The sequence below is a fragment of the Theobroma cacao genome, chromosome 3 (genome assembly GCF_053813885.1).
Source record: "Theobroma cacao isolate CCN51 chromosome 3, ASM5381388v1, whole genome shotgun sequence".
In the NCBI taxonomy this organism is placed as follows: domain Eukaryota; kingdom Viridiplantae; phylum Streptophyta; class Magnoliopsida; order Malvales; family Malvaceae; genus Theobroma; species Theobroma cacao.
The window spans coordinates 30,996,207-31,010,554 of record NC_142641.1 but is presented as its reverse complement, the minus strand read 5'-3'; the positions used below and the strand labels follow the sequence as shown (position 1 = coordinate 31,010,554).

The window sequence follows — 14,348 nt, the reverse complement described above, 5'->3', positions numbered from 1 at the left end:
TCTGCAAAGCATAAATTATTCCATGAATTTTATTTCATCTTAGTTAACTACACACACACACACATACATATATAAGTGAAAATAAAGAATGTCTTTTATTAAATGTACATGTTTATATAAAAGAATGTATCTTTGCACAACCTAATGATTGGCTTGCAAGACATACATCTACACTATCATCCACTTCATAACCTATTGAGGCCAATGCTACAGATTCAACATCCATAGTAAGATCTGTAATACATATTTGTCTTTTAGAAACCCAAGATATAGCAATCCCACCAATCATGAAATTTCACCCAATTATGGATGAATAATCTTCCAAATTAGTTATCAAACTTGCATCGATATACCCCCTTTAATGCTAAAGGTTCTCCACAATATGTGATGTCATAATCAATTGCTTTCATTAAGTATTTTTAATACTATGTACACAACAACCTAATGCAATTTATTTTAGGTTACTTGTATACCTACTAAGCTTACCAACTATAAAAGTAATGTCCAACCTTATGAATGTCATAGCATGCACCAAACATCCAATTACTCATGCATATTCAATTGTGTAACTGGCATATCTTTATTTGATACTAATTTCATATATAGATCATAGATATTACAACTATAGCACAATCAATTAGATTAAACCTTTTGAGAATCTTCCAATATAGTGAGATTAGAATTAATTTATCATTTTCTTTACATATTCTTATTCCCAAATCAAAGTTGTAACACCTATGTCTTTCATTATAAAATTACTAAATAAGAATCTTTTGGTACTTTCAACTTGTTCTAAATTTGTACTAAAAATTAACATATCATCCACATATAAGCAAATGATGACACCTTTTTTATTGTTTGAAGTTATTATATCCATATTTATTGGATTTATTAATATGATACCAATTAACTTGAACAATCTCATTAAGGTTTTGATGTCATTGTTTAGGTGTTTGTTTATTCCATAAAATGACTTAATTAATTTACTTACTTTATTTTCTTCCTTTCAAGTTGTTCCATTTAAGAATGTGGTTTTCATATTCATTTAGTGCATTACCAATTTTATGTTGAAGTCAATGCAATAAGCATTCTAATTATAGCAATTTTTGCTACCAATGCATATGTATCAAAAATAACCAGTCTTACCTTTTTGTGTAAATCCTCTTAGCTATAAGTCTAGCCCTAAACTTGTCTATAGTCCCATCAATTTTTATTTTCATTTTAAATATCTATTTGCAATCACTTGGTTTGCAACTAAGAGGTAAATCTATAAGAATCCAAGTGCTATTACCCATAATTAAGTTCATTTCATCATTTATAACTTCTTTCTAAATGCAACATCCCAAAACTTCATAGCCTCATCAAAAGTAATAGGATCAAATCCCATATTTGAGACAATATTTTACAAGTTTGTTTGCAACCTCCCTTGTTCCTTCAATAAAAAAACATATAAAAATCTTATTCATATGTTTTTGCTTTTTTAACTCCTTTGTTTGCAGTATTTAAAACAAAAGCTAGGAGTAGATTTCACATTCCTAGTAGTGGAGATAGAGAAAATGAAATTGATTTGAATGAAAAAATACACCAAGAAGATGTGTCTATTTCAATTAATGTTACTCCATCGGAAGAACTTGATAACTCTACAATTTTAACAAGTGGTGATTATGAAGAGGTTAATCTCTTGATTGAGGATGAAGAAGATGACATACAAAGAGATGAAGATGAAAAAGATGACATGGAAGGAGATGAAAATAAAGATGAAGATGAAGATGAAGTTGAAGATGAAGACAAAGAAACTTTTAGTGATAATAGTGATAATAATGAAGAACATGAGTTTGCTTATTCTGAAAGTGATTGATAATGGTAGATATATATGATATTAATTTTATATCTTTTGTTACACAGTTGTTTAACTTTCATTTTACAATATTGAAAGATCTTGACATGTTATAAAATTATTATAGTTTATATTCATAATTATTGAAATGAATACTTTATAATGGCATCTTTTATTGTATAAATGATTAGGAATTACTCTTGATTGTTGTAAATTGATGATTTTTATAGTTTGTTTCAATTTTTTAAAAATTTTATGTATGAATTTTAACAAAAAAATATTACAAGAACGATGGTTAAAGGGAACCATTCAAAACTAAGACCTAGATCAACATATGCCGCTAGAATTATGTCATTGCCTATAAATGCTAATGCGTTTGCTAATCCATCCATTCAACCACAGATGCAGCAGGTCAATAATGATGTGCCCTCTAAGCCACCATCTTGTTGGGTGCATCTGCAGAGCAAGTAAATAATGAGACATCTACTCAAGATTCTCATAGATCCACATCTATTGATTTAGGTGCAAGTGTAGATGATACATCCTCAAGGTCAAGCGGTAGGGGCTTGGTGTAGGATTACAGACTCCTATAGATCCATCTAAAAGATTGCGTATAACTCCTATTAGAGAAAGGCATGTTATCTTGTATTATAATGAAATAGTTATATTTGTTATATATTTTAATATGTAATAATTTTCTTTTATCTTGTACAAGTACTTTTTTCGAGTGAAGGGTCACGGCTACAATAACAAGGATCATAAAAAATCACTTCCACAGTCCATGGTAGACATGGAGGAAAATCCCTAATGACATAAAGGAGTTAATGTTTCAAAAATTTCAAGTACTATGTTTGTTATTCAATTAAATTATAACTTTTTGTTTTCAATTAATTCGTATCAATTTTTTTAGTAACTCTATTATTTTGATGTAGGAAAAATGTGTTTGGCCTACAAATCAAGATGTTTTGGTTCAACGAATATGGGATAAAATTTGTTGCGATCAGTTAAGAGACATGCTTTTAAGATAGAGGAATAAAGCAATGACAGAAACCAAAACAAACAACATTAGGGATTACAAAAGCATGTCAAGGGAATGGATCACAAATGAAATCTGGGATGCCCTTATCGATACAATATGGGGTACAGAAGAATGGCAAAACAAATCAAAAAAAGCAAGGAAAAATCGTTTAACACCAAAACAAGGAAGCATTCCGAAGCACACTAGCGGTTCAGTTCCATTTGTTGTTGATGCAAAAAGAATAGTATGAATTAATCTTACTTCGCATTTATATGTATGGTTTTCTTTCAAACTAAATTTAAATTGTATGTTTAGTAGTTTCACTTTGGTTTTTCCTTACATGTTATTTATATATATGGATTATGATTGAGTATATATAGTTGTAAATAAATGCAAGCAATTGAGATGGAACAAGATGTTAGCTTTTTGAAAGTGTTCAACCGCACCTATAAGCGTTTAGTAGGTCATGGTGATTTTATAAATAACAAGTCTAAATCTACGAGTGTATGTACAAAATTGATTAATTTTTACTTCAAAGTTGATTATATAATTGAATACTAATCTTATTTAATTTTTTATATAGGAAATGTATAATTTTGTATTATCACAAAACTATGGTGAAGATGCATCTTCTCAGCCAGAATTCGATCCGCATGCTTGGATTGAAGCAATTGGAGGGATAGAGACTACACGCACTCACGTGTATGGGTTTGGTACTCGGGTGCCTCTTACAGCTCTACTTAGTGGAGCACAAAGCAATGTAGCAACATCTGAGTCTGTGTGTGACCCTATCAACTCAAACACTACTAGTCCCGCAATTGCATTAAAAGAAAAAGTGAAAAATCTATCAGAAAACTTGGGTAAGATACGTGAGAAAATACGTGGGGAAATACATGAAGAAATTAAGAATGCAATGGCGGAAAGCATGAGTAAATTTATGATACGTTTGGAAACAATGATCGTGACTAATGCACTTTCAAAACAAGGAAATACGGGTACTTCAAGCTCAAATCTTGACCAGTAAGAATGCAACATTTCATGATATGATGTCTCTTTTTCATTGCTAGACTTGGATACTTTTTAGTATAGGTATTTAACAACACATTTAGCTTTATATTCATATGTGTTTGACATTTTTAGATATTGTGTGTTTATGACAATTTTTAATTGTATGACTTGACTTTGAATTTTAGTTTTTAATGTGTGTTTCTCTTATATATTTTGAAAGTCAATTGTGGATGCCAATTGATAATTTATTATCGAAATTTTAATTGGTAATTTTTGTTGGAAAAGCATTACTACCAAAACATGTAATTGAAAATTAGTAAAAGAATTTCTATTGGAAATACATCACCAATGGAAAATTCCGTTGGAAATTTCCAACGAAATTCTGTTGGAAATGCTCTTCAGACAACAAAGTCCGTTGGAAATTTCCAACGAAATTTTCCATGGGAAATGCTATTCCAACAAAAAATTCCATTGCAAATTTCCAACAGAATTTTCTTTGGGAAATGCTTTTCCAACGGAATTCCGTTTGAAAAGAATTTCCAACGGAATTACTACGGGACAACCAATGGATTATGTATTTTTTTCCAATAGAATTTTCCAATGAAAAATTCTGTTGGAAATTTCTTACAAATTTCCAAGGGAAAGTATTTCCAACGAGGCTTTTACTGGCGGAATTTTCAACGGATTTTTCCGTTGGAAATTCGTCAAAAAAACGTATTTCCAACGGAATTTTAACCTTTTCCAATGAAAAATTCCATCTGAAAAAGCTTGTTTTTTGGTAGTGTCCTAAGTACAAGGTTTTCATTCTCTTCAATTTCTAAAAAATTCTTCTCAAGTTCATATGACCTTTCTTGAGCAATTTCATTTGACCAAGGACTTGATTTACATCTATTTCTTCAAAAATGGCATCCCTTAACTCAATCACGATGTTAATTGAAAATGAGTCATTTGGTTTATAACCATGAATCTATATGCCTTACTATTATGTGCATATCCAATAAATACACACTCAATTCCTCATTTTCTAGATTTGCTTCTTTTCAGTTATAGAACCCTTAAATTGTTCTATACTCCCAAACCTTCAAATAACTTAGATTGGATTTTCTTATCTACCATAAGTCATATGGGGTAACTTTGTTCCTTTTATTAAGAACTCTATTTTGAATATGGTATGCTATTAGAATGCTTTACCCCAAAAATCTTGTCCTAATCTAGAGTTAATAGCATGGGATTAACTATTTCAGTTAACACTATTTTTTTCGTTGTACCATACCATTTGATTGAGGACAATATGATGATGTGTTTCATATATTATTCCAATGGATTCAAAATAATTAGGATCATAATATTCACCTCCTCTATTTGTTCTTAAATATTTGATTTTAGTATCATAATGCAGTTACAATGTAGGTTTTACACACCTTTAATTTTTTTGGTTAATGCTTCATCCATTGTGTGCAGCAAATAAACATAACAAAATGTAGAATAGTCATAGAAAGAGTCACATAATATTTGTTTTCTCCTATGGGAGGTGTATTATGCTAATGATATATGGACCGACTTAAGCATTTTAGAACATCTTTCAACTTTAAGAAATTATTTTTAGTAATCCTAATAAGCATGCAAGTTTTACATTTTTGTTCATTTTTATCAAAAGTGTAAATTAATTTTGATTTAGACATAACAAGCATTTTATTATAGTGAATACGTCCTAAACTATTATGCCATAAATCAAAAGAATCAACCACACAAGTCATCGCGTGCTAGTGCATTTCTTCTTTTCCAAGAATTAGCGGTCTTTCTTTAAGTGACCTTGTGTTTTTCCACAATGAAAACATGGACTCATTTTCTTCATGAATTTCTTGGTTTTGGTAGAAAGTTCTTTCTTCTTTGTGGATTTGTTGGACTTTGCTTCCTTTTATCACATGAACTTTTGACATATGAGCCTCTTGTTATTCTCATGTTCCTTGTGGTCTTGTTGTTCAATTCCAAGATGATCTCATAAGCTCTTCAAGAAATAAATTTTTCTTTCTTATGTTTTAAGATTTGTTTGAATCTTTCCATGATGATGGTAATTTATCAATAATTAAGGACACAACAATAAAGCTATCCATATTCATTATATATTGTTTGAAACCATTGAAAATATTTTCAATCTCATCTCGACGTTTCATTTTCTCGAATTTACTAAACCATCTCCTTTAAAGAACTCTTAGCTTTTTATTTTCAGTGAAAGAAATAAGCCTCAAGATTGTTTAGGAATTTTGTGCATGGAAAGTCATAAAAACATAAGCAAGAAAGGACTTCGAGACATGCTGCAACTGCCACTCTTTCAGTCTCATTTCACCTCCACCAATCTTGGTATGCCATGCGTTTAATCTAATAGCCTCAAGATACAATGAAGTCTCGATGGACTGCACATGGTGCTAGTAAAATTCAATCACTGAACACTTCTAAAGGAGTGATGGAAATAATCAATCTTATACAAGATTCTCTACAGTAAGCAGTACATACGAGATTTTATCTTCATTAGAGATAGTAAGGGATTTCTGATTTTTCCTTTTGTGACTTCCAAAGTTGTCTAACGTGGTTGTTTGTAGAGATTTTCTCCAAGAGATACATGTCTTGAATAAGCAGTTATTTCACCGACAATTTGAATATCAAATTGTACTTTTTGAGGACATGTCTTTTGGACCTCCACAGATGCCTTTGGCACCACTTAGCGAAAGAAAGATGACTCTTGCAAAAAGTTCTAATCACTAGACGTTAGAATTTTAAATTTGCATATCAATTAAGTGCTGAAATTAACTAGACTTGCGAAGCAAATTATTCAATCGATCAGTTGTGACTTTTCTTTCAAATTAATAGATTAATCTTACTTTTTCTTTTATCCTTGTTTAATCAGTCAAAAGGCCAATTTGCTAGGGTATACTAGCCCTACTTTTTATTGAGCTAAAGGCCTTAAACCAGAGAGAAAAAGCAAGAAAAAATCCTCCTTTTCGGTCCAACTACTTGCTTTTGACAGAAATCAATAGTTTTCATGCAGCCCTGACTAACTGATGTTTTAAATAACAGTGTTTGAATCCCCTTTCTCCAATTCCAAAAAAAAGAAAAATAGAAAAGAGTTAATCCATGTGATAAAATTCTAGTATCAAGGATTAAGCACTTGGCTTTAGTCAATCGCAAAAGCATTCATTTGGGATTTATTTATTACACTAGTAAAAGAGTTTGTATCATTTTAAGGGTAAACTTTGCCTTTCTGGTGGTTTAGGAGTCAGAATGTTGATTCATAAGAAGGTAATTACTTCTACCTATATATATAATATAATAAAAGGATTAGGACATTAACCGGTGATTCAGCAATGGGTTTAAGGCATTCCAAGCCCATTAGACAACCAAATAAAAAGGTCAAAGCCAAACAGGATTATCATTGATAGAAGCAAAAGGAGATTGAAACAGGACAAACTTAGCAGTGTTGATGATCTACAACAACCTGATTTAGGCAGCAGCAGACAAAAAACAAATAATCTGCCGCATGCAAAAGTAGGTACATTTCAATTCTTATGACAACAAAGTTAGTAATATACCTCAACAAGTTTCAATCTGCATTTACAATTAATAACAAGCAGTGCCTAAGAATAAACAAAACAATTTCATTTTTTATTATTTTATTGTTTTCTGAAACAAATAGGTTAATCCAAGAGGTAAAGAGCCAATGTAGAACACAAACCTAACCTCTCTGTTCTATGTCCAAGTCCACTGTCTACTCAGCTACAATGATATGATGAGAACCAAAATTCAACGGCCTTTTACTTCGTAAATACTCTGTTCTTCCTGATCTTTTCTACCTCAGCTACACCCAAATGCCTAATTCCATTCTCCTTCATCCATTTCTCCCCAACTGCCAGGCCATCTTGAAGTTGCTTCTTTTCCATCTTCAACAACTTCAAGCCTTCACTTGCTTTAGGGAAGAAACCTTCAGGCCTCAAACACCAAGCCCTGAAAACTCCAACTAGGACCTCTAAATCATACCCGAATCTCTCCACTCCGTTATCATGAAACTTCACATTGCTAATAAGAATGCCATTAAAAATTAATCGATCCACCCCGGCTGCCAGACTCCTCCAGATCCCAGCAAAGTCTAGCCTGTTTAAATTCTCTTCTATTACTGACATTTTCCCCTGCAAATAATCCAGTGCTCCAACCAATGCCTTGGATACAGTCCAACCTTCACTCCTTTCCTGCCATTGTCTCCTGTTTTTAATGTAATCTCTACATCGAGCATCAAACCCTCTCAAAACAACAACAGATATCTTCTCAACCCACTCAGTTCTGAAATCCTCAAACTTGACAATCTCCTCATGGAAAATACCATTTCCATACTCTTCAATTGGGATCTCACTACCGCTGTTTTCAGTAACAGATGCTCCAAGTTGATCACCTTGATCCAATCCCATTTCAAGAAAAAAAACATCCTCACGCCATTCTTTTAAAATAGATTCAGCAAAGTGAGCTGCATTAATGGAGTTTGTAACTTTCATTAGGGCATCATCGTCTGTTAAGGCAGTCAACCCTTCGGCTTCTTGGCATCTGAGAAGCAAGCAATCCAAAAACATTTTTACAAGCGGTGTTCCAGCTGATCTCAAAAACCTTGACCTCAAAGAAACTGTAGGCAATGATCGACATCTGTCAACCAAAGATGATAAACACCGAAAAATGCTGCTGCCAACTGCAGGAGATTTATAATCATCAGAATTAGAGAGAACTGCCCCTTGAACTTTCTTAGTCCAGTTTTTTTCTTTATCCATCTCTGATTTTAGTTTCTCCAGTGTTTCAGCTAGCTCTATTTCTGCCCATAAATCAAGCCAGTCAGGTCGATCGCAGAAGACAGATAGAGATGAAATCTTGCGAAGGGTTCCATCTTCCTGAAGGGAAAGAAAGATCCCAGACTGTTCTACAAGAGACTTTATTCTTTTGTCAAAAGAGACCATCAAGTCAACAAGATGGAGCCAAGATGTCCTAGCCTGTGACTGAATTCCAGTCATACTCTCTTCCTCCAGTTGACCGACATAAATAGGGAATATCTCTTTTGCCAAGTATGTTGATAAGGAGTCTACCATTGCTGAAATCCATTCTTCTCTACAACTGTACCCAGTTAGCATTGCTTCATCAACCAATGGTTGCAATAACTCGTCCATAGAATCAACATAATCCCGTGTGATTTTATATACCAGAGCAAAAATGAATTCCGGCTTATCAATCCATTTTGAAAAGTGGCGTTGGGATGCAACAGATACAGGATTGACAAGCTCTTCAATTGCCCAAAGTGGTTGGTGAAGAGCAACCTCCCGATTATGGCCCTCAAGTTGCCGAGATTTTCTTTGCCTCTGCAACTCCTGCAGGCGGCACAGGGCAAGAAAGTTTTCACAGTACTGGTGCTTGAGATCACCTTGCATCGTAAAAAGAGGATTTGGGACCTCATTTGATTTCCTCGTATCCAGACTTGAGGAAGTCAAATTAGAAAGGGGTGGTGGCCATCTAAGGGATGTGAGAAGGGCCCGATGGTCTGCAATTGCCAGGGGTCGTAATATCGCTAGAGCTCGATCTACTCTGTGATCAACAGCTGAGACTAGACGTACCCATTGAGGACGTGTCTTTGTGACTGAAGTTAATAAGTCTTCTGTCAGTTTAAGTGTTTTAATCGCCACCAGGCGTGTTTCCTGCAACATTAAGAAAGAAAAAGATTTATGTAAGAAAATAATTACCATAAGAGCATCAATTTTTTTTTTCTAATGGAGGTGCTTACTTCTGAATTTCGTGTAGAAGGATCATTTCTTAAATTTTTGTTCATAGTAGAAGAGACAGCATCTTCAATATCACCAACTAAATTATCAAGCTTTGACGCTATCTCTGAGAGATAAAAAAAAAGTTTTCAAGGAAAAAAAATGAGAGTATTTAGATCACAATTGTGCACCCAGGCAACAGAAGGAAAAAACTAACTAAAACTAAAAACAGAAGAAAGATTTAGCTACACTATTTTGAAGATCTTGCTAATTAGTTTCTTTTCCAATCAAAGAAATCCTCTTCATCCAATTTCATGAAGAAATGGTCAAATCTTTAGCATAAGATTATCTCATTTTGAACTCTAAAAGCAAGAAAGAACCTACCGGGAAGGAAGTTCTTAACAGGAACAATAAGCATCTGTAGTTAACACTGCACAAAGATATTTAGCTTCATTGAACCAAACGTTATGTACCACTTCACTATAATAACTAGCCTCAAGGTTTTTAAATCTAAAAGGAGTCTGTATTTGGACAATTATCAAACGATATCATATCATAATGCATAAAATATAAAACAATAAGGGACAAGACATGATCATGTGTTACATAGAGTCCAGGGTTAATTACAAATTTGGTACCTAAACTATAATTAAATGTTTGATTTGGTAGCTAAATTTTAAAAATTCACAATTAAGTACTTGAAGTTTGCTCCCATCAAATAGTCTGCACCTAAAACTAACTCTGCAAGTCAAAGGGGTGGCGTGGCCAAAAAATAGCAAATAGTAATATACCACATGTCTAACTCCTATTGGTTGTCTTTTGCCACGTTACCATTTGGCTAACGGAGTTAGTGACATATGCATCTTGGGAGTACTTAACTGCCAATTTATTTCCTTAGGTACGAAACCGAGAATTTCACAATAGTTCGGGTACCAAATGTGTAAATAACCCTAGATTCTGCTATAGTTCACAAATGATGCCTACAACACAGATAATCAAAGATCAAACAGCTAAATTAAAGTAAGGTGAATGTAGCCCTGGATAAGCACCTCTGTACAATCAAATTGAAACAAAGACAACATTAAGGGGAAAACACGGCTACCTGGTTTATATAAACAAATGCTAATATTCACTGCAATTAATACCATTTTTGTTGAAAGAAAGTGATCAGCAGATCCAAATCAGCAGCTGTAATAGTGATATCTATATTACTAGACCATCCTAACCAAGCTCTTAATGGCAAAAGGTCCATTTATGACACAACAACTCTAAAAGCAGCATAGTGCTCAATCTATTATACATATGGATTCTATGAGGAGACTGGACAAATAAGACCACAACGTATGCCACCATTATATGATTTTTCCCAATTATCCCAATTGCTATATTGTGCTGCAAGATAGTTACAAGCAGACTGTTCGACTATTCTTGTGAAACTCTTCTTTTTTTTTTTTTTTCAAATGAAATTATATGTATCAATAGAAATTACAATTATAATGAAACAATTTTTGACATACATTCAGTAGAAGAAACTAATAAACAAGCCAAACAAACAAACTAGTAAACCATCATAAAGTTAGGAGAAAGGCACAGACAGGACTTGTACCTAGGAACTAAAGTTTATAGGACCTCCCCCTTGCTTTTTTGACAATGCCTTATTGCTTCATATAACTTATTTACTAGAAGAGAAGTAAGAAATTATTTTTAATGACTGGAAATAGGACCAAAGTTTACCATAATTTCATCCATTGAACAGCAAAATCACCTCTCTTTTATATTGAAACACAACAACTGAAATATCAGAACCACACAAACAATAGTTATAATTCATAAGTCAACTACAAAGATTAAAATGTAGCGCCTATTTGTAAATTCAATGAGCATTTCAGAATTCCAACAAGCTATGATCTTTTAGAACCCTCACCCGCATATGCTCTAACCGTTTCCACCCTCGCCACCTCCTTCGCCAATGCCGGCAGCTCCTCTCCCAATCCTTCCTCATCTATAACACATCATTTTCCGCAAAGAAAAATAATGAAATAAAATTAATGCTCTCCATGCACAAATTCCAAACACGACTAAACTTTCCAACAAAAATACACAAAATCAATCTTAAAAATAAAAACTTTGCGTTGATTCGAACCTGAAACGGAGCTCCGAGAACAAACGGAGGATCCGAGATCGGTCAACTTCGAATTTACATCGCCGAAAAGGTCGCCGATGCGATCGGAGAAGGAAGCGTAAAATGCTAAGCTTGATTCGAGGGTACGATTGAGGTGGATTACGGTTCGGTCCAGATAATCGCACTGAGTCAGCAAGTCGGAGACGAGACACGGTGCTCGAGTTAGGTCGTGGTCGGTGCCGAGCTTAGAGTTCAGGATGGCGGAGGCTGAGGTGGATAGAGTCGAGAGTGGAGGGAGACTTTGCAGAGAGTCCATTTGGGTTGGGATTTCGGGTCAAGCCATGGAAGATTTGAGCGGAGAGAGAAATTTGATAGGGAAAGGAGGGTATATTGGGAATTTTAAAGTTCCGGATTGGATTGAGCAGAGGGAGAAAGTGGACCAGGACCGGCTGATTCGTTGCTTCCATGGAGGAGATACTGAGTCCGATTCTTAGCCATAAAACACAAAAGTCCAATTCGGGTTGGTATCGGGTCAACCCAAGTCGGATGGACCTTGAAGTGGGCGTGGACTTGGGCCCGTCACAAAGCATTGAAGTAAAAGCTCTACTTTCTCTTAAATAGGAATTTTAGTGCCTTTAAGTTTGAACAAAGTAGGAGTAGCAGGGTGTATCCAATTTCTCGAAAATTGTTGGTCACAATTTGTAAATACACTTTTAACTTTCATATAAGTAGAGTACAATCAATCTTTTCCTTTTCATTTCTAATAATTTTGACAAAAAACAAAATTGGTGTCATTTTACAACAAAATGTTTTTGTCTTGCTCTATTTTTTTTTGTCCAAAGGAGAGAGACAAAAATTAATCATAATAATAATAATGCAAGTCAAATTCTATTATATATATATATTTTTTGTTAAATAAATTATATACTATTACTATATATAAAAGTAGCTCCATTTGGTACTATTGCAATTGGCCAATGAATGGTTGACATTTGTCATTCGATTAGGAGTACTCTGTTTTATTTTCTCCTGTCCCTCAAAACAACGTCATTTTGATGAAGGTGGGTTTTTTTTCTTCTGTCTAGCCATAAACGGTGTCTTTTTCTGTTGTGACGTTAGGGTTTTTTTTTGTTGATGGTTGTTTTTTTTTCTTTTGTGTCGCTTCCATTTCATTGTGTCACTCAGGTTGTTTGGTTTGTGCCACATGTATGGTTTTGGTTCATTTCTTGGGTTTTTTGGTGTTTTTTTCTTTAGGTTTTGTGGATTAAGGGTGGTTTGTTCTTAGGGTTTTCTAAATTAAAGGTTTGATTTTTAAAAAGAGATGTCTTTTGTATTGTTTTTGCTTTTGGTTTTTACTATGTTATTATTTTTGGTTTTGGGTGGTGAAACAGGTGAGCGGTTTAGGTGATGTTTTTTTGAGTTGGTTTTTGACTCCGTTAGTTTTTGATGATAATAAAACATTCCCATTCATTTGTATCTAATAATTCTACTTGAGTGTGCAGGACCAAAATTGTATGCCAATGGTAAATAAACAAATCCATGGGACATATCAAAAAGTACATGAATAAGAAGCCACAACTAATCAACAATACAGAAGCTCCTTAGTTGAATAATGAAGGGTTAGTTAGCTAAAACTCAAATTAAAAGTTGGCGGGCTCAAGAATTTTGAGAAACAGAAAAGACTTAGTCGACCAAGAAGTGGGTTAGTTGACTAAGAAACTACTGCAAAAAATTTGGACTTCAAGACAAAACCAACGTAGTTGACCAAGAAGTAAGTTAGTCGACTAAGTGCTCACTACTAGAAACTGGAAACAGAAAACAGAGACAACTTAGTCGACTAAGACATAAGTTAGTTGACTAAGAGCATTCTGCTAGAAAATTTGAATTGTGCACTAGAAGACAGATTAACAATCAAAACTGTAACAAAATTTTTTCCAACGGTCAAGAACTGTCTAACTCACTTTATAGCTGATTTTCCAAGTATAAAAGAAACTTCCAATGGCTAGAAATGCAATTAAGGCTTTCAAGAACAAAAAGAGCTCAAAAACTAGTAAATATTCTCTGCTCATTTACTACACTCAACTTCTATCTTTGTAATTGTGATCTGCACTTCACTTTGTACCACTTAGATCAACCTTGTGATCATAGGTACACTCTTATCACCTCTCTCCTCGTATTCTTAAAGTGAGCGAGTCACTCTAAGGGATTGATTCAAGCTAGGATTGCTTGATTAAGTATGGGTTCTAACTTAGCCTTGAAAAGTTAAGTGTTGGGTTTTAGTTGATCCCGGTAAAAACTATTGTGAAAGGTTTTGGTTAAGCCTGGTAAAAGCTATTGTAAAAGCTTGTTGAAAGTTTGTGAATTTCACCATTCTTAGTGGATTGCTTAGAAAATCCTTGGTTGAACAATCAAGGTAGTGGATATAGGTATTGGACCGAACCACTCTAAATTCTGCTATGTTGTCTACTCTGTTTTTGTTTTTATTTTCATTCCTTTTTTCCACTTACATTTGTTCCCACTTAGAGTCAATTTTTTGAAAAGAGCCAAATTGTGCTATTCACTTCTCCTCTAACACATTTA

At 33.8% G+C, this 14,348-nt stretch overlaps 1 protein-coding gene across 2 annotated transcripts; it reads right to left on the bottom strand.

Moving 5' to 3' along the window:
- Window positions 1–7,293: 7,293 nt before the first annotated feature.
- MAG2 (RINT-1 / TIP-1 family) lies at window positions 7,294–12,255 on the bottom strand. 2 transcript variants are annotated; one of them, XM_007037225.3, is made up of 4 exons: window positions 11,790–12,255; window positions 11,571–11,648; window positions 9,670–9,773; window positions 7,294–9,583 (listed from the first exon to the last, which is right to left on the bottom strand). In XM_007037225.3, exons 1-4 carry the CDS (start codon window positions 12,082–12,084, stop codon window positions 7,673–7,675), a joined length of 2,388 nt encoding a protein of 795 aa, XP_007037287.3. In that variant the 5' UTR covers window positions 12,085–12,255; the 3' UTR covers window positions 7,294–7,672. The 2 variants fall into 2 exon arrangements, with proteins under 2 accessions (XP_007037287.3, XP_007037288.3); XM_007037226.3 differs by lacking the exon at window positions 9,670–9,773 and having other exon boundaries at window positions 11,790–11,931.
- Window positions 12,256–14,348: the final 2,093 nt, after the last annotated feature.

What these genes read in the sequence shown, in the direction of transcription:
- MAG2 (XM_007037225.3), bottom strand. Translation starts at nt 12,084, where the DNA reads ATGGACTCTCTGCAAAGTCTCCCTCCACTCTCGACTCTATCCACCTCA. An exon ending in TTCTCGGAGCTCCGTTTCAG is followed by an intron (nt 11,649 to 11,789) that starts GTTCGAATCAAC and finishes GATGTGTTATAG; the next exon opens with ATGAGGAAGGATTGGGAGAG. An exon ending in CTTCTACACGAAATTCAGAA is followed by an intron (nt 9,584 to 9,669) that starts GTAAGCACCTCC and finishes TTAATGTTGCAG; the next exon opens with GAAACACGCCTGGTGGCGAT.